At 50.1% G+C, this 18,851-nt stretch overlaps 1 protein-coding gene and 2 pseudogenes across 1 annotated transcript; 1 reads left to right on the top strand and 2 right to left on the bottom strand.

Annotated features, from left to right (window-relative positions):
• The first annotated feature begins 4,435 nt into the window (after positions 1–4,435).
• LOC121145135 (B-cell differentiation antigen CD72-like) lies at positions 4,436–9,844 on the top strand. The gene is made up of 7 exons (XM_040963905.1): positions 4,436–4,597; positions 4,857–4,961; positions 5,957–6,082; positions 6,418–6,753; positions 8,562–8,716; positions 9,065–9,144; positions 9,717–9,844. The coding sequence occupies exons 1-7, from the start codon at positions 4,519–4,521 to the stop codon at positions 9,829–9,831; spliced, it is 996 nt and encodes a 331-aa protein (XP_040819839.1). The 5' UTR covers positions 4,436–4,518; the 3' UTR covers positions 9,832–9,844.
• A 734-nt stretch (positions 9,845–10,578) lies between these two features.
• Positions 10,579–11,170, bottom strand: LOC121144940 (annotated as a pseudogene).
• Positions 11,171–12,085: 915 nt separating this feature from the next.
• On the bottom strand, positions 12,086–13,630 carry LOC121144941 (annotated as a pseudogene).
• Positions 13,631–18,851: the final 5,221 nt, after the last annotated feature.

Consider the following 18,851-nt stretch of genomic DNA (forward strand, 5'->3'; position numbering starts at 1 on the left):
CACAAGTGCAGGGTCCCAAGGCTTTCTTTTTTTGGGCCATCCTTGACTGCTTTCCTAGGCCACAAGCAGGAGACTGGATGGGAAGTGGGGCCACTGGGATTAGAACTGGCACCCATATGGGATCCCAGCGCATGCAAGGTGAGGACTTCAACTGCTAGACTACTGTGTCACGCCCTATTTTTATTATGTTGTAAAACACTATCAATGCCAAGTGATACAGAATTTTGCTATTTTAAAATGCTACTGCTATGGATGTTCAAAAAAATTACAGAAATCTAAATTTTTGTACTTTCAAGAGTTCTATAGCAAAGTGAGGCCTACCAGTAATGGAAAGTGGACAAAGAAGCAGTAAAAGGTGAGTGTTTGTGGTTTTGTTAATGTGTCCAGTTTGTTCACTGGATGTCTCTTAGGAATAATTTATATTGCTGTGGACAGTGGAATACAGGTGTTCAGTTTAACAGATAGGTTTCAGGGTAATGACCAATTTTTTCCTTTCAAGGCTTTGATTCAGACTGGATTATTGTCAGAGTCCAGCTCCAGCTGAGTTTGGGACTCGCGAAGGGTGCATGGATTAGGCATAAAGAGGAAAGAAACAGACCACTACAATTTCAGGATCATAATGGACAATACGAGAAAGCTGTCCTCTTCATTGATACAGAAGCAGTCGCAAACTCTGGCACAGGCTTCATGTCATGGTCAGGTGGGTGTTTCCAAGGATAATTCTGCCATTTTTTTCACCTTAAAGCTCTTAATAGAAGTTCTCAACAGACAGTGCATTGTCAATCAGTAACACATTCCTACTATAATCCTCATTCTACAACTTAATCTTGAATGCATCACAGAAGCCGGGAGCTAAAGATCGAGGATGGTCAATGGGGGCAGCAGAGACAGAGACATGGACAGCATGAATTGTAAAAGGCCCTTTTGCCAAGGCATTATCAGCAACATCAACTTCCAAGCTCACATTGATAGTAAAGACCAACTCCAGAGTGACAGACAATGGCAACATAGATTACAGAAATCTCAGTGGAATTGTCCAGTGTCCACGCAAAGGGAGGTGGAGCTGCAGTCAGGTGGTTGCAGAGACATCCACCAGGCCCTGCCATGCAGCAGGAAATTCCTTGTGGCCTTGCCTGCAATGGAATAATACTCTTCACGCATTCATGTCATCCACACCCACTGCACGGACCTTGGCAGATTATCATGGTGACTTTTCACTTGTTAACTTCTTGTAGACAATGCCATCACCAAATTTGGTTATTAAAGACTCCTTTAAGAAATCCTAGATTTGTCTGGCATGATCTCACTTGCACCCTGCAACATTTTGGAGGCCCCGGTCAGAGAGCAGTGGCCATGCTGAGCTTCAGAACCTGGCTTGGCAGTCTGGGGAGGCCACTGTGATGGTTATTACAGCTCCAGGAATTGAGGCAGGAAGCCCGGCTCACAGGATTTGCACTGGCCTTTACTCATAAGGTGCCATCTAATCTGTTTCTGTTCTGAGTATTAATTTGAGACTCAAGAAGTCTGGGTCCATACAAGGCATCATTATGGCCCCTCAGGGCAGGTTCCTGGATTGTGTGTAGTGGGTACTTGCCTGGATTGTGTGTAGCTGCCTATTATTTGTCTTGATGCTTGTTTTTTTGTTGAAATGGATTCCTCCTGTGTGGTGCCCAGATAGCAACTGCTAATCAGAATTCTATATTAATAGTTGCCTGGGGTGTTTATGTAATTTGCAAAAGTAAAGGTTCTCTTTTCTAGTAACACTGCTTGGCTTCAGTGCCCCTTGAGAATGAACAAGGAATGATGTCACCGTACATTTTAGCTTTATGCCACTCTTCCAGCTAGAGTTACTTTAGGAAAATCTCAAAATTGTTCCCATGCATCACTGTGTTTGCTGGTCAGGAAATGCTATACCTTTTACTTAGTGTGAACTAGCTTTTAGAGTTTTCTGTAAATGTGCTTGTTTATATGATCCATAAGTCAACTTGGTACAATTAACAAGTTTAGATTGGGCAAAAGTAAAAGACTCTTTGGGTCTGTTTCAAATACCATGTGGAGTAGCATGGTTGTTTTGTGGTTCTGTGGTAGAGTACAAAGCTAGTTCATGGTCTAGGCCACTCCCCCCACCACGTAGGTGTTTCCTCCTGCCCACCTGTGATGCTCACCTATCATTGCCTGGAACTTGAGGCAGGAAATTGTGAAGTGAAGTGTAATTTCCTTCTGGACACAGGAGAGTGGCTTTGTCTCATCCTTAGTTTTAGCTTTGGCTCCTTTCCTATCTTACAGTGACCATGAGGATCTCTCAGCAGCCCCAAAATTAGTTCAGAAAAAGGCACAGAGAGACTAACATGGAATGTTTGGAACAGCCAGTTGGACCAGCCCTGAGGACAGACACAGCCTGACTTTCAGAGTCCCTGAGACTGCTCAGGCTTCCGGATGCTGGCTGGCTTTTCCCCAGGCTACTGTGGATGAGCCCCTTCCATCCCACGCTGGGGGCTCTTCCCAGAGGTCCCCTCATTCAAGCCCTTTCTCCTGTGTAACTCACCAGCCCATTCCAGAGGTAAGCACTGGTGATGGCAGGAAGCAGGCTTGGGTGTTTGTCCTTAAAATCCCAGTAAGGATGCCATAGTCCCGAATATGCTGGAATGTATAAGATGTGCTTCTGAGGCCTAAAAGTGTTTCTGGGGTGCCGGTGGCATGGCATTTCAGACTAAGCCTCTGCCTGCACTGCTGGCACCCTATATGGGTGCTGGGATGTGTCTCAGCTGCTTTCTGTGTTATCTAGCCCCCTGCTAATGTGCCTGGGAAAGCAGTAGAAGACGGTTCAAGGTCTTGTATCCATGTGGTGACCTCAAAGATGCTCCCAATTCTTGGCTTCAGACTGGCCTAGTCCCATCCATTGCAAAGGTTTGTGGATTGAAGTAGCAGATAGAATATTCTCTATCTCCTTATTTCTTCTCTGGGTGCAACTGTGCTTTTCACATAAAGAAGTGAAAAAATAAAAACCTGACAACAATGTTGGTTTTAAAAAAAGGAGTAAGCTCTCTGTGTTAGGGCCATTATAGAAAATACAAATTTAAAAATATTTATTTATTTATTTACTTGAAAGGCAATGTTGCAGAAAAAGAGGGAGAGAGAGATGGATGAATAGAAAGAGAGAGAGAAAAATTAGAGAGAGAGATCTGTCCATTGGTTAACTCTCCAAATTGTCCACAACAGCAAGGGTTAGGGCAGGCTGAACCCAGAGGATTCTTCTAATCTCTCCCACATGGTTACTGGGTCTCATACACTGGCGCTGTTAGCCTGTGGTGTGGACGTTTTGCTTCAGAGCTCAGCATTTTGTGCGGGGATGGGCAGGTGTCACCTGCAAGGCTGTTGGTTTTTCCTTCCTCCGTTTTGGGGTCGGTTCCCGGTGTGGTCACTGGATATTAGTCCTCGGGGAGTTCCTCTGTAAGGGGTGGTGTCTTGGAAACCAAAAGTTCTGGAAACACTTTGGGTCACTGCCTTCCTCATCTCTTTCCTGCTCTCTTCTCCTCCACTGGGTCAGGCCCTCAACACTGACAAGGGCCTGTCAGGTCTTGTCACGCCCTCCATCCCCACAAAGGCTAGTTTCCTCTCAGGGTTGAGAAAGTACAGAGCAGGATGTGATGGGGGTTTTTAGAGGAAGAATGTTTCTAGGGAAGTGAGACTAAGGCAATATGAAAATCTTAATGGCTTTGGATTCTCACGCTCAACATCTGGATCTTCCTGAGTTCTCGGCCTCAGTGAACAAGGAGGCTGTGGTCCTTGGTAATCCCTGGGCACCTATTCTCTGCACCATCTGCTCAGGGTGATGTGCCCAGGTATTGCCAGAGCTGTGCAAAGATGGGATGGAAGAAGGGCTGAGGGCCACCGGCCTGATCAGTCACTTAGACTAGGGGCTAGTGTGAAGCTGTGAGGAGGGTGGAGGGAGGGCAAGCTGACCCAACGGTGTGGGTCCATGTGCCTCCTGCCGAAGCCATTTAATCTCCTGGAAGGGCCTCGGAGGAGGTGCCTGTGTTTGGCAGCCTTACTTGTTAGTTCTCAAATTCCCAATAGGTGGGGGCAGGTTAACATGTTAGTGAATCAGGATCCCTTTTAGGAAACTCACCTCTGCCTGAAATTCCAGAGAGCAGCAACTACTCATGTACACACACACACCCCCCATAGGGAGTAGGACTGGTCAGCAGTGAAGGAGGCCTGGAGCCCAGTACTGTCACAGCAGCAGTCAAAGCAATCTAATGAGCCAGTTCCCCTGCCGTAGGCTTTGGCCCCAGTGTCTCCCTGTCCCTGTGGTTGGTGCCCAATGATGCTTCTGCTTTACAGAGCCCATCTATCAGGGACACACTTCCAGCTTCCTCATTTGTGAAGGCAAGTTGCAGGTTCAACTGCAGAGCAGTGTGGCCACAGAGGGACCTTGGAGCTCTGGAGTGAGCAGGGTGGGAGAGGAGAGGGTCTTAGGTGAGCAGGCAGGGCTGGGGCAGGGTGCTGTGTGGGAACATGGCGGAGGCCAACAGGCATGCAGATCTGCGGTTTGTGAAGGCTCGTCTGAGGAAGAATGTCTCCGACTTGGGGCAGGGTAAGGATGCAGCAGCCCCTTCATCCCTTAAGGCCAAAACCCCAGGCCCCATTTTGACTGCCATGTGTCCTCCCCTCCCCTCCCCTCCCCTCCCCTCCCCTCCCCTCTGTCCCCTCCCCTCCCCTCCCCCTCCCCTCCCCTCCCCTCCCCTCCCCTCCCCTCCCCTCCCCTCCCCTCCCCTCCCCTCCCCTCCCCTCTCCTCTCCTCTCCTCTCCTCTCCTCTCCTCTCCTCTCCTCTCCTCTTCCTCTCAACTCCCAGATACTGATGAAAATGGGGAGCTCAGCTACAACGACATGCAGGTGCACTCATCCCCAGAGGCTCCCTCAGGCCTGGTGCAGTCCCCCATACCAGAAGTCCAAGCAGGTATGGCAAGCCCAGAGGACTTGTATGTGTTGTGGTGGAAAGGGGCTGCATGTGGAGTGGGTGAGTTCACAGTGGGCCCCAGAGGATGCTACTGAGAGGAGCAAGAGTTGGAGTCAGGTGTTTGCAGCATCCCAAAGCCAGGTGGGGTCATGGTGGGGCCTGGGGCAGCCATGGGGAGCTGAGCTCAGAAGAGGATAGAGGGGTTATTCTGGAAAAGGGGAAGGTAAATACTGCGTAAGGATCAATTGGGAGGAGTGGTGGGGATCAACCCCTGCCTACTCTGAGGAAACCAGAAAGGGAAACCCATGAGAGCCATAATGGTGTGTCTCATGGGAAATTGTGGGAGAGACATGGGCAGGAATCTTGAGATGACCAGGAATCCTGTGGGTGGCCAGGACATCCTAGAGCAGTTGCAGGTGGAGGGCAGCAGCAGGGAGTCCACAGGGTTGGGTTTTTAGTTGGTAGGAGTCTATGGGGCATGGTCTTCCATTGCGGCTACCATCACCATCACTCTGTCCCCAAGGATCAGGTGGGGCAGCCAGCTTCATCTGGAGTTGTGCTCTGTCCTCAGCTGCTGGGTAGATATTCCCCTATGAGTTCTTTCCCCTTGCCAGCCTTACCAGCAACGGAAAAGACTGGGAGGGAGGGAGAGAAGGGGTGGTGTGCAGGACCAGCCCATGTGCTCCACACTGTGCCTTGCCAGGAAACGAGCCTTCTGGCTGTGGTTCCAGAGGCACACCCACCCGTGGGATGTCATCACACCCGTCCCTTCCCACCCATTTCCTCTCTCCTCTGAGTGTTAGTTCCCCTTGATACCAGGTAATGACCCTCCATCTGCCTTACCAGGAACAACCCCCAGCCCTTATTCTGGAACATTCTCCTTATTCACCTCCAAATTGCCTCAGCACACAGGCGGGTTTGCCATTGCCCACCTCCTCCCCTCTGCAGTGGCTCCTCGGGATGTTGACCACAGAGTTCTCCCACTCTGGCTCTAGACTCTCAGTGTTCTCCCTCCCTCTGTGAAGGTCATGGCCACTCTGGCTGTTTAAAGTGCTTCCTGCTGGGCTTGCTCCTGACATGCCTTCTGGTGAGAGTGGCTGCAATCTGCTTGGGCATGCAATGTGAGTATGGCTGACCCTGATTCCCCAAGCCACCTCGTCTTGAGAATCCCCACCCTCAGCTGCCCATGGTCAGTGCACCCCACAGCCAAATCCCTCACACCCTCAGCACTGGGGCTGGTTTATAGCCCCATCTGCTCACAAGCACCTTGTCTTCCCTAAATAACAAGCTTCAGGGGTTTCATATGTTATGCTTCAGCCTTGTGATGGGCAATATTGCAAGACACAGAATAGGGGTCTGACCTCAGAGTGTGGGGCACAGGGCACAGCTGCAGCAGGTATTCTCATACCCTTTCCAAATTCCTCCCTGTAAACCTCCCTACCCTGCCCCCTCCCAGATCTGCAGTTGTTTCAGCTTTTTGGACAGCTGAACAGGATGCTGAAAGCCCCCAACAGCAGCCTTCAGGAGCAGCTCCACCTTAGAACTGTTCAGCTGGGGCAGATGGAAAAGGACCTGCAAGACTCCAAGAAAGAAATGGCCAGGAGACTGACAGCACTACAGGAAGAGCAGAAGGCACACCAAGCTGTGCTGAAGCAGCTGCAGGTCTGCCAGGCAGACAGGAAGACGATGCAAGAGGACTTGCACAGAGAGGTGGAACTGAATCAGACCATGCAGCAGAAGCTGAACCACCTGCATGGCACACTGAGGCCCTTCTTCACCTGTCCCTCACAAGGTACCTGCTCTGGGCATGAGGAAGCTGGAGGAGCTGACTGGTCGTGAGGGAGTCAGGTGAAGGGGCACCAGGGGCAGGGGTGAGAGAGCACTCAGGAGGTAGCGTGCTGATGAGGAAAAAAGGGCAGGGGAAAAGAGCTGTGGCCAACTAGATATGTGGTCATTGGCCAACGGCGGGATAAGGATGAAGCTGGTGGATGTAGGGGTACTCCCTTCAGCTCCTAGGGTGGCAGCCTGCAGTGCAGATCAGTTTCACCTCACTGACAGCGGCAGGTCAGCTCTGGACCCCCCTGCACTTGTTCACAAAGTTGGTTCACCTGGTTTCAAAGGACATAGCTTCACTTAGTGCTTGCTCCCTTGGAGAACCCCTGAAGGTGAACAATCACCGACTGCCCCAGCTGCTGGCCAGTAGGGGATAAGATGTCTGAAGTCCACATGTAGCCTTCGCAGGGAGGTGGGTGGGTGGGAGTGTTCAGGGACTTAGGGTGTGGCAGAACCCTGCTCCACATGGGTCTGTCTATTTTGAAAGGAGCAATGGGAGAAGGGAAATGTGGAAGGGAAATGCCAGGCTGAGGCAGGCTGGGATCCTAGGCAAGGTGCCAGGGCTGTGTGCACTGGCGTGTGGAGGACTTGGGAGTGTGATCAGGGTTGGGCTCTGTGTGTCTGAGAGGGCAGGAAGAGTGTGTGCAAACACCTCCAACTGTCATTTCCTGAATCTTCTTCTGTTGCATGCTGTGGGTTCCCATGCCAGGGCTGCCCCTCATTCCCAGCTCATCCCTGAGCGCTCCTCCATTGAGACAACGGCTGTGAATGCTGGGGTTCTGATGCCAGCTTCTTCCACCCCACACCTCTGCCACCTCACAGAGCTCTGTGACTCACTGGCGCCTCCCCTTGCTCTGCCTGTCAGCTGCCTCCTGTCTTCACTTCTCTCTGTGCCCATGCTGAGGTCCAACCATCACTCAACTGCTCATTCCTTTGTCTAGCGTGCTTCTTGTGCTTGACTGGCAAGATCTGAACTCTGCAGGAACCTGCTTGACCACTGTATCTTGTGCTGCACCAAGGTGTGCCACACTGGGGAACATTCTGTCTGGTGCCATGAGGCTGCATTGTCATGCACTGCCTGCGCCCTGGCCAGTGTTTAGTGCAGCTCCCACTCAGCCTTTCTCCTGCATTTAGCTAATGGCCTCAGCTATTGCTCCAAGGCTTGCATGATGCAATACCAGGCCTGTGGAATCATTTGACACTTGGCCCATCACTATGCTTGAATTTGTTCCCTAGTCAATCTTCATATTGGACTTAGGGAAGCCCTCCAGAAACAAAAATCTGCTCATGCCATCCCAGTCTAGACCTTTTTATTCTAGTTTCTTACTCAGAGTTGAAGAAATCCATGTGGAAATGATTTTAATGTGTGGTGGTGACTGCTGTAGGGAGCAAAAGAGAAGAATGAATGGGTGAGAGGCTGATGGGTGGTTGTGAAGCCATGGTGAGATTTGACAAAATTAGGGGTGTCCTGCAAAGTGTTCAGAACTGAGGAGGTGTGGGGTGTATAGAAACACGGGTGCTATGGAAACTCTCAGAGTGTGAGTAAGTCATGGTATTGAAGAGAAGGCTTTTTACTGAGTATATATAGTCAGGGTATTTTGTATGGTGGAGGAGGCAGAGTGGAGCTGAGGAGGAATGCAGAGGTCTGGGAGCAGAAGCCCATAGAGTGACAGCCTCGGACCCAGGGGCATGTGCCTGCAGTCCACCACAGGGAGATTGCTCTCAGGCCAGAAGGTGCTGGTGTCTCTTTCTCTTCCTGCTTTCTAGGCACCTGCTGTATGGTGGGCTGGATACTGATTCAAAGAAGATGTTTTCACATCTCACTCACTAAGAGAAATTGGCAGGAAAGCCAGAAGTATTGCAAATCTCTGTCTTCTGACCTCACCACATTCACAGACTCTCCTTCAAGGTATTATTCAGAAGTAAGTAAGCCCAGAGGGGATGCCACTTGATAGTGATGCATCATCAGATCAGGATGGGCAGTGCATGTTGGCCCACATGCCATGGCAGACATGGGCGGTCCTGACCCTTACACAGAGTGGCCAGTAGCCTCTACACCCTCGCAGCACAGCTCTGCGGGTGTACCCCTCCCCTCCTAGCAGCTGGCACTGGCAGGATCTCTTAGTTGGCTGGGCTCTGGCCCTTGAGTATCACAGGGCCCGGTCACCCGTGGTGGTGAGGGACCACAAGCAGGCTCGGCCCTCTGTTGGCATCCTTGGTCTGTGTTGTACGTTTTTGACCACACCTGTGCTTTCTGAATCTCCCTTTAGAGTTCTTCCTGGAGGAGCTTATTGTCGCAGTTATCTGTGGATACTGCATATTGGGTTGGGCACAACTCAAACAACTACAGGTGAGTTGTAGGTTTGAGTATTTCCAGCTCTATGTCTTCTCCTCATAAAGACGTACCAAGGCAATTTCCAGAAGGTTTTCATCAGTTTGTATGGCAATTGCTTATTTGTTTTCCATTTGTTTTCCTGCATTTAAGAATTTTTTGGGTGGAGGTTAGTCTTTATTCTATTCCTTGGTATCTAGAACCCCTGAAACAGTTAAAATAAGGAAATAGTTATTAGTTTGGGATCCACATTCTGAGGTTCAGCCAGGGTTTTACAGCTGGGCATTCTAACTTGCCATCCACTGAGGCTGCGCTGTACCAATCATGGCCACTGGGGGCGCGCTAGAGCAGTGCCAAGGAACTAAAGCAGAGGGTGAGTCCTGAGACAAGGTAGCACCTTGCTTGTGTTCCTGGTAATTGGTGAGTTTCTCTTCTGTGGATCTTGGGTAACTATCCCTCCAGCATCTTTGATTGGCATCCAGAGATCTGGAGAGTTAGGAATGGGTCAGGTTTCCTACAGGAGTGGGTATTGAAGGGAGGATCAGCTGGGAATGTTCAGTAATGTCTTGATTTGATTTCACCACCTCCAGGTGCTCCAGGTTATACCATTATGACCAATATTGGCACCTGGAGTCAGGGGTGTGCAGTACCGCTCTTCCCTGCATCTGCGAGATGACGTCTTTTAGGTTTCCTGATATGGGTTAGCACTTTGTAGAATTCAGGTAAGAGAGAAACCAAGGCTGTGGTGTGGTGTGTCTGGGACAGAGGGGGTACAGGGTAGGGGCCAGGAGTCAGAAGGAAAAATTCCTTCCAGATGAGGGAATGTGGCTTGGCTGGGCATGAGCTGGGGCAGGTAAAGACAGAGCATTGAAGGGATCTGGTGATGTGGCTGACCAGGCAACTGGGGTTGGTTTTGGTTGGGTGGGACTTGATGACAGCCAGGTGTGGAGCTCACTGCTGCTTTACTCTTGCAGGTGTTCCTGCCAGGTTCCAGCGGAGCCCTTGCCTCTCACCAAGGGCCTGCAGTGCCTAGCATTTCCTCAGTGGGCTGTGGCCAGATGAGGCCTGACCCACACCTGACGCTTCTAGAAGGGACTGTGGACACCTTGGCCAAGAAGCTGTCCTGGTGGCATGGAGTGTGGGTGGGAAGTATGTTCCACGAGCTGAGTGGATGAGGGCAGCCTGGAGCCAGCCAGATTATGTGAATGGAATTGTTTTAATGAATTTTGAAGTGTTAATGTTGTGTGTTTGTAATGCAGTGTGTGGTTGGATTAGCCCTGTGAGAAAGTGAGCCCAGGTGTTGTGTTGGCCAAGTGGTCTGACCCTTGAGGCCATTCTGAGGTCTCCTACTTAGGGAGAAGAACTGGTCAGCCCAGCCAGGGCTGTCACTCTGTGCTCACAGGCATGTCCTGAAATCAAAGATGGAATCCTAAGGGCTCTGAGGTCCTACTGCTAGAAGCGTGTCTCTGGCAGCCGCAGGTTGGATATGCATGGCTTGGCCTGGTACCCTCGGTGGCAGAAGAGACTGCTCTTCTCCCAGTTGAGGTTGTAGTGGTGTGTAACAGCTAGCATGGGTGTGGGCACATGGATAGGACTTTTGGCTGAAGGGGCCAAGGTGGCAACCAGGATAGTGCAGCCTGTCGTTTGGATCCTGGGGAGCTGCAGATGGCAGCGAGGGTTCTGTCATTCCAGGGCGACTGCCTGAACCAGGTTGTGCTGGGTATGGTGCCAGGGTCCCACAGCCAGGCCTGTGGGGATTTCATCTGCACAGCTGGGGGTTTGTTGTTCAGGGAATGAGCTGTGCTGGTGTTCTGGGGCTGGGAGGCAGAAGATCAAGAGCTGATGAAATTGTGTATGGCCTCAGCCAGGGGGAGCCTTGGAACTGCTTCCGTCACACTCCATGCTCTCGTCAACTGAGGGTGCCAAGGCAGAAGGTCTGGGACCTGGCAGTACAGTCTCCATGTTCCAAGGGAGCTTGGGGGGATGATGGCAGTGAGCGACAGCCGTGGTGGGAGGTGGTTTCAAGTAGTGTCCATTTCCCCATGGTGCTCACCAAGGGCAGCTGGGTGGAGGGCATTGGTGATGGAGGACTGAGCGGCATTGGAGCAACAGGCCTGCTGGGCATGTCCTGGTGCTTGATCTTGTCATTGCTGAGATCTTCCCGAGTCAGGAGGGGCTTGACTGGGTCAACATGGTCCCCACCCCCCCAGTTGAAGGGTGATTCTGGTGATCGGGGCAGGAAGACGTCTAACCTACTTTAGGAGAGCTGGGGGTCTTGTCTGGGAAGTGTGTTGGAGGAATCACCTTTTCAAAGTGCCTGCAGGTGGAAGAGTTCATGAGCTGTGTCTTTGTCCTGGTCAGGGTTCCTGGGCCCATTTTCCTTCAGGAGCTTTTTGGGGCTGGAGCTCAGAGAAGGGTTACCACCTCCAGTCCCCTAAGCCCTGCCCCCTTCTACTGCTCGATAAGACTCTAAATTTGGAAATCATCATTGTCTATGAGCACTTCTCCAAAGCTCTACCCCCTCACTGACTCCCACCTGCTCAACAGCTGAATACACTCAGCTATTTTCCCCCATTTTTCCTTGATTTTTATTTTTGATGTTATTAAATAGTTGAGAAGGATGTTTGTTCATGTGGACCACTGATTAGAGTGGGGAGGTCGAGAAATATTACAAAGTGGATGAGATAATTTTGTTTTCAATTTTCAAGGGAAGGTGAGAAGCCACACTCAGGAACCTAACAGAATCAGTACTTGTGTTTGAGTGATGGAAAATGCCCTGTCTATGTGTACTCAGTAAAAGGCCTTCACACTCAATTGCATGACTTCCTCACATTCTGAGAGTTTCCATAGGACCGGTGTTTTATACTCTGACACTCTACTTATGTGGGGAGTAGAGTTGGTCAGGCTGGCCAGGACTGGCACTCTGTCCTCTTAGCCATGTCCTGAAGGCCCAAGAACACTAGGAGCATGGCAGCTGCAGGCTGGGTGTGGGTGGCTTGGTGTGGTGCCTTTGGTGGCAGAGGAGAGTGCCTGCTTTGCAGTTGAGGTGGCAATAGCAGGTGACAACCAGCATGGGCGGTGGGTACATGAAAGGAAGCCAAAGCTGAAGGGCTCGAGGCAGCACTGGACAGGGCAGGCTGTGCTGGGCTCAGGTGTTCAAAAGGGTTCTGTCAGCTCCAGGGCTGCTTCCTGGTACAGGCTGTACTGAGCATGGCGTAAGGGCTCCCAATCCTGGCCTGCAAGGAGGTCACCATCACAGATGGGCGTTGTTGTTGAGGAGAGGTCTTGATCTGGGGGTCCAGGGCCTGGAGGCAGAAGAGCAAGTGCTGATGAAGTTGTGTGTGGCCATGGCAGGATTGACTGCAGGGCCGGGTCTCAGATTCTGGCTTGTGGCTGTTGCTGTCACACTCCATGCTCTTCTCAGCCAAGGGTACCATGGCCAGAGAACCAATGCCTGGCAGTACAATCTCCATATGTCAAGGAAGCTTGGATGTCAAGGGCAGTGAGTGGTTGGCAGGGGTGCCCAGCTGGGCCAGGTTCTTCAAGGTGGTTACCCAGAGCAGCTGGGCAGAGCGCGTTGTTGAGGGAGGTACAAGGAGCTGGGGTTTGACAGGCCAGCTGGGTGTGTCCGTGACTTTGATCTTGCCATCCCTGAGGTCTTCCCAGCTCAGGGGTGATTCTAGTGACCAGAGCAGGAGTAGGTCTGAGTGACTATTCTCAAGGGTCTGGCCTGAGAATCGTGGCGGAAAGACCCCTCTGGGCACAACTCCTGTAGATGGACTAATCTGTAAGGCTTATTCTCTACCCTGGCCAAAGTTCCCTTCTGGGTCCCTGTATCCTCTAGGAGCTGGTGGGGCTGAGCTCAGAGAAGGGATCCCACCTCCAGCCCCTTCCCCTCCTCCCCTCAGGTGTCTCTCAGATTCTAACTTTGGGAAGCATCATCTTGTTTGAGATCTTTGATATCACCATCCTTCACCAACTCTAACTGCACAAATACTTAAACACTCAGCTGCTTTTCCCACGTTGTATTCGCGAGTTCTTAATAGGGGAAAGGCAAATGGATTTTCAGGTGTCAAGGTGTCAACTGCCTAGCTTTATTGGATGTGAGGAGATTCCCGTTGTGTGAGGCTGGTTTAGGCAGATGCACCAGGTACTGCTCCGGGTGCTGGATGACTTGTATGAATTGAGCATGGGTGCTGGGTTCCATCTGACGTTGAGATGAAGGGACAGCCTGATTCATTCTGGTAGGCCCCCTTCCAAAGTCTGCCACTTCACCTTAGGGCACCTGTGGGGTAGTCAGGGCAGCTTAGGGAGGGGAGCAAGTTGCTTACGCTGCAGCTTTGGATGGACAGAAGCAGGAAGCAGTGGGCCGTTGTTCCCACCAAGGTGGAGAGCAGGCACATCCAGGCCACAGGGGAGGCGTCTCCAATCAGCCTTCCTCAGGGTCTCCTCCCCGCAGCAGTCAGTTTCCAGGGAGCTATCCTTGCATGCAGCTCACCTTCATTTCCAACCGAGAAACCTATTTTTCTTTTGGGGTACATAGTCAGGGTCGACAGGTACTTGGTTGATTGTTTTGATTCTGCTGGAATGTGTTGGGGAGGGCACTATGCCAGCATCTTTGGGGCAGAGTCCTGGGGATCCCGGGATTACCTTGGAGTATCCCAAGTCAGTCTACTCAGTCTAGTCAGTCCTCAGAAATAGGATTGCAGGCCAGTAAATCCCAAGAGACTTGATGTGCCACAAATTTTGCCTCATTCCTTGTTTATTTTAATCTCTTAGGCTCAGAGCAGGAGTAAGAAGATAAAGCACACCTAGGATCCAGGACTAGCTCAACAGCAAGGGGTTTTCCTTTCAAAAGAGTTTTGGGTGTGGACATATGTGGCTACAAATATTTAGTCCTATGAGCAGTATTTTGTTGCAAACCTCCCATTTATGTGAAAGGTTTGCAAAGACAATAGCCCACTGAGCTATAATTTGTGGAATAAGTACATTGCATTCCCCAGAATCGCCTCAATCATGTTGTCTCTGCTGGAAGTTCTGTCCATCAACTCTGCTTCAGCAAAGGCTCCCTGCTCTTGACACTAGAGAACAAGTTCCTCTTGGAGTTCAGTATTTCACTATTCAGTACCAGCAAGCCCTGATTATTTATCTCTGTAACGTTTCATTGCATGGCTGGGACTGCCGATGTCCCTGCTAATACCTCTTGCATCCTGAGTTGGCCCTTCCGTGCTTCCTTTCAGCCTAGGGCCATCAGCACTGATGACAGTGCTCTCTGTGTCACCATTCAACACAGGACTAAGAAATGATTCAGGGCAAGTTCCAGGGACCCTCGGCACTCCCTGGCTGCAGTGACCCCAGTGTGAAGGCTCCTACTGGCTGTGGGTTACCTGTGTCTTTCCCTCCACTCTGAGGGAAGGCAACTGACTTCACAGAGTCTTGTGATAAAGTATGTGTTCCCTGTATCTCCGGCATGCGTACCTTTAATTGAAATCATGATTGTCTTGCCTTTTGCAAGTGGGTAATGACGACTTGTCCAACCATCCAGAGTGGCAAGCCCGAGCTTCCTCTGTGAGATATTGTCTTCCCTTTACATCAAGTTTCCTTTGCAGTTGAGGAAACACAGCTATCACTGCTCTAACAAATGGCCACACACCCAGCACCCTCAAGGTTGGACATTTATTCTCTATTGACCTGGAGTTCAGAATTCCAACACAAGAGTCCCTGGACTAAAATCAAGCTGTGTCCAGGGCTGGTTCCTTCCTGGAGGCTCATGGCAAACCAACTCTCTGCCTTTTCCAGTGTCCAGAGGCTTCCTGCATCCCTTGGCTCTGGCCCCCTTTCTCCACCTTCAGAGCCAGCAAGTGCCATGGGAGTCTTCCTCACCTCATACCTCTTGGACTCTCTGTTTCTCATCCAGTCTGTTTATTCTGAAGGTTGGCAGGGGTGTGATTGTCAGGTTGATGAGGATGTAACAGAGCAATTTCCCTATCTAAGGGTCCTCCTGTTGGTCACATGTACATATATGCAGTAAGTAGCATGCTTACTGGTTCCAGGGCCAGTGATCTGAGTGTTTTGGGAAGGTCATCCTCCCATCTGCCACATCTAGATAATAGCTGAGGGAAGGTCCTTTGGAGGTTGGTGGACTATGGTTATGACACAGCCTGACTTTCAGAGTCCTCAGAGAACTTGTGGATTTCCTGATGCTGGCTGGCCTTTCCCCAGGCAGCTGCAGATGAACCTCTTCCATCCCACACTGGGAGCTCTTCCCAGAGGTTCCTACTCTTGAGCCCTTTCTCCTATGTAATTCACCAGCCCACTCCGGGGGCAATCATAGGTGGCAGCATGAAGCAGGCTTGAAGGTTTGTCTTTTATAACTTCAGGGAGGATACCATATTCCTGGATGAGCTGAAATATGCAGCATCTGACACTTAGCTCTTCAAACCTTTTCTAGGGGTCGGTGCTGTGCCATTGTAGGTTTAACCTTTAATTGCATGCTGGCACTGCAAATGGGCACAGGTTTGAGTTTTGGTTGCTGTACTTCTGATCTAGTTCCTTGTGAATGTTGCTGGGAAAGAAGTGGAAGATGGAATAAATGTGCAGTCCTATATCCAGTGTGACCTGGAAGATGCTCCCAAAACCAACAAATGGAATATTGTCTATCTCTGTCTTCTCTTCTCTCTGTAAATCTACCTTTCTTTTGTTATTTTTTTAAATTTAAGATTTATTTATCTTTATTGTAAAGGCAGATCAGATTTATGGAGAGGAGACAACAGAGAAAAGTCTTCCATCCACTGGTTTATGCCCCAGTGCTGCAACGGCCAAAGCTGACCCAATCTGAAATGAGGAGCTAGGTGGGCCACTACAAAGAGGACAGGCTGTCCCACATGGGTGCAAGGCCCAAGGCTTTGGGACATCCTTTACTGCTTTTCCAGGGCATAAGCAGGAAACTGAATGAGAAGTGTTGTCCATATGGGTTCTCAGTGCTTACAGTGTGAGGATTTAGTCATTGAGCCATCCCACACACCCTACAACTGCCTTTAAAACAAGTAAGTTCAAAACAATAAAAATAAATCCTGACAATGCTTTTAAAAATAGGAATAAGGTGGGCATGGCGCAATGGCTTAATGGCCTGGGAAAGCAGCAGAGAATGGCCCAAGGCTTTGGGATCTTGAACCCTGTGGGAGGTCCAGAAGGTGTTTCTGGCCCCTGGCTTCAGATTAGTTCAGTTGTTGCCACTATGGCCATTTGGGAAGTGTATCAGTGGATGAAAGATCTTTCTCTTTCTCTCCATAAATCTGTTTGCTTTCATTTTGAAAGATAATTATCTTTATTTTTGATGATTTCTTTTTTTAAAATTTTTATTGGAAAGGCGGATATACAGAGAGGAGAGACAGAGAGGAAGATCTTCCGCCCGATGATTCATTCCCCAAGTGAGCGCAATGGCCAATGCTATGCCAGTCCGAAGCCAGGAGCCTCTTCTGGGTCTCCCATTCTGGTACAGGGTCCCAAAGCCTTGGGTCGTCCTCAACTGCTTTCCCAGGCCATAAGCAGGGAGCTGGATGGGAAGTGGGGCCACTGGGATTAGAACCGGCGTCCATATGGGATCCCGGGCATGCAAGGCGCCATCGCGCCGGGCCCTGATGATTTTCACATAGTCGATTAAGGTGCAAAGGGTCAAGGACTATAGGAAGGTGGGTGAGACCATTGTTTCCACATTCTCTCTCTCTTTTTTTTTTCTTCCCTGCATCTGGGGGAAGGAGTGAGATGGGGAAAGCCACACCCAGCCTCCCAACTGCCTCGAGATGCTGGGATGGAGGACAGCCACCTGACGCCATCCCAGGGTTCCTGATGTGGGGCAGGCCACAAGGGTCCAGCTCAAGAGGTTTTGATAGTTTAACAGTTCTGAATTATTGTCAGTCTCGTAATTCCAAGCATGATGAAATCTCTCCAGAATCCATTAGTTGACACAGTCCACTTTATTATCCTTTCACCCAGATTTTCACTGCCAAAATGTGGCTGGGATAGTTGATCAATTTGTTCTGTCCTCCATCCTCTGTTGTGGTACCAGGTATTCTCTTCTGAAGATTCCAATGTAGTGCTGTATCCTCCATGTGCACCTGGATATGCTGTCCACTGCTCCATCTGAGCCACTGAGGAGGCTCAGCTCTGACACATGCACTCCACAGTCAGACCATGGAACCTGCAATTCTCTCCAAGGTTGGGGTTCTGAGTCCAGTGCTTAAGTTGGGGGAATTCCCAAAGAAATTTCATCTGAGGTGATTCTAGACCTGATTCTTGTGTGTGACTGTTCCAATTTGCATCCCTATCCCCTGTTTGCTTTCAATAGTAATAATAATAAAATCTTTAAAAAGTAAAGGAGGAATTTGTTTATGTTAGGAAGATTAGAGAAAAATACTATTTTGTTTGTGTTTATTAATTTGAAAGGCAGAGTTACAGAGAGAAATTGAGAGGGGAGGAGAAAGAGAAAGAGAGGGGGAGGGATACGCGGTTCATCGATTCACTCTCCAAATGGCCATGACATCAAAGGCTGGACCAGAGTGAAGCCTGGAGCTTCTTCCAGGCTTCCCACATCAGTCTGTAGGATCCCACACACTTGGGCTGCCTTTTGCCTCTTTCACTGGTCACTACAAGCAAGCTGGGATAAGTGAAGCAACTGGGACTTGAACAAATGTCCAGATGGAATGCTGGCATTGGTGGTGATGGCTTAACCTGCCAGGCTACAATGCTGGCTCCTGGAGAGAAATTATTAATAACCTTCAAGTCTGAATGGCTAACAATCTAATTGTTTGCCAGGTCGGATTAGAATGCAATTCCTTAATCAACTGTTAAACACTGTTACTGTTATTGTTGCTAGACAGTCTTCCTGCCATCAGATGTGCTCAGAGATCTGCCTTGTTCAAGCTTGACTCAGGACACACACCCACCTTGTAGGAGCACAGAGCCTGAACCCACATCGAGGTCTCAAAGCAACCACAGTTCACAGTCCATGGCCAGGTCTCAACCTCAGCCTGACAGAGCTGAATCAGCTTTGACGTTGATTCTCCAGTCAGATTCTCAGGAGTTCAGCAGACACATAGCTTCAAGACACACAGAATGGCAAGTGGACACAGGAGCCCAGCAGCAAAAGACATAAGGGAACAAGAATGCGGATCAAGCCTGTTAGCCAAGAGGGTGCCTGTGAGCCTGTAGCTTACCACAGTTCCATGGGGACACCCCTGCTGATGCCTTGGGAGAGAAGAGTGAGGCCACGTGCACTTACATATTTTTACTTTATTTGAAAGGCAGAAAGAGAAAGGTTGAGAAAGATGGAGAGAGGGAGAGAATAGTCCATCACCAAGCCAGGAGCCTGGATTTTAATACAGTTTTCTTAAGTGGGTAACAGGGACTCAGGTTCCTGTACCATCATCTGTCCTTGCCCATGGTGCACATTATAAAAAATCTGGAAAGGAATCAAAGTAGCTGAGACTCAAACAGGGCCCTGTGCTGGTAGGGGATGCAGGCAGCCCAGGCAGCCACTTAACCTGCTCTGTGACCCCTGCCCTCTTCTCCCCCAGCTGGTCTTGTATTGAGCACATGCACACCTGAAGCTTGGTTTTGGCGCTTGCCTGGGCAGCCAGATTATGAACACTAGTGCACTGACTGTGAACACTGGGACATTAGCTACAGTTTGTGGACTCCCTATCCAGGTTCCTGCAATGAATATC

Source organism: Ochotona curzoniae, unplaced genomic scaffold (assembly GCF_017591425.1).
Source record: "Ochotona curzoniae isolate NIBS_2020 unplaced genomic scaffold, NIBS_Ocur_1.0 scaffold_3208, whole genome shotgun sequence".
In the NCBI taxonomy this organism is placed as follows: domain Eukaryota; kingdom Metazoa; phylum Chordata; class Mammalia; order Lagomorpha; family Ochotonidae; genus Ochotona; species Ochotona curzoniae.

Coding starts and splice junctions, on each gene's coding strand:
- LOC121145135 (XM_040963905.1), top strand. CDS start 4,519: ATGGCGGAGGCCAACAGGCATGCAGATCTGCGGTTTGTGAAGGCTCGT. Junction 6,754..8,561: donor CTTCACCTGTCCCTCACAAG/GTACCTGCTCTG, acceptor CCTGCTTTCTAG/GCACCTGCTGTATGGTGGGC. Junction 9,145..9,716: donor CACAACTCAAACAACTACAG/GTGAGTTGTAGG, acceptor CACCACCTCCAG/GTGCTCCAGGTTATACCATT.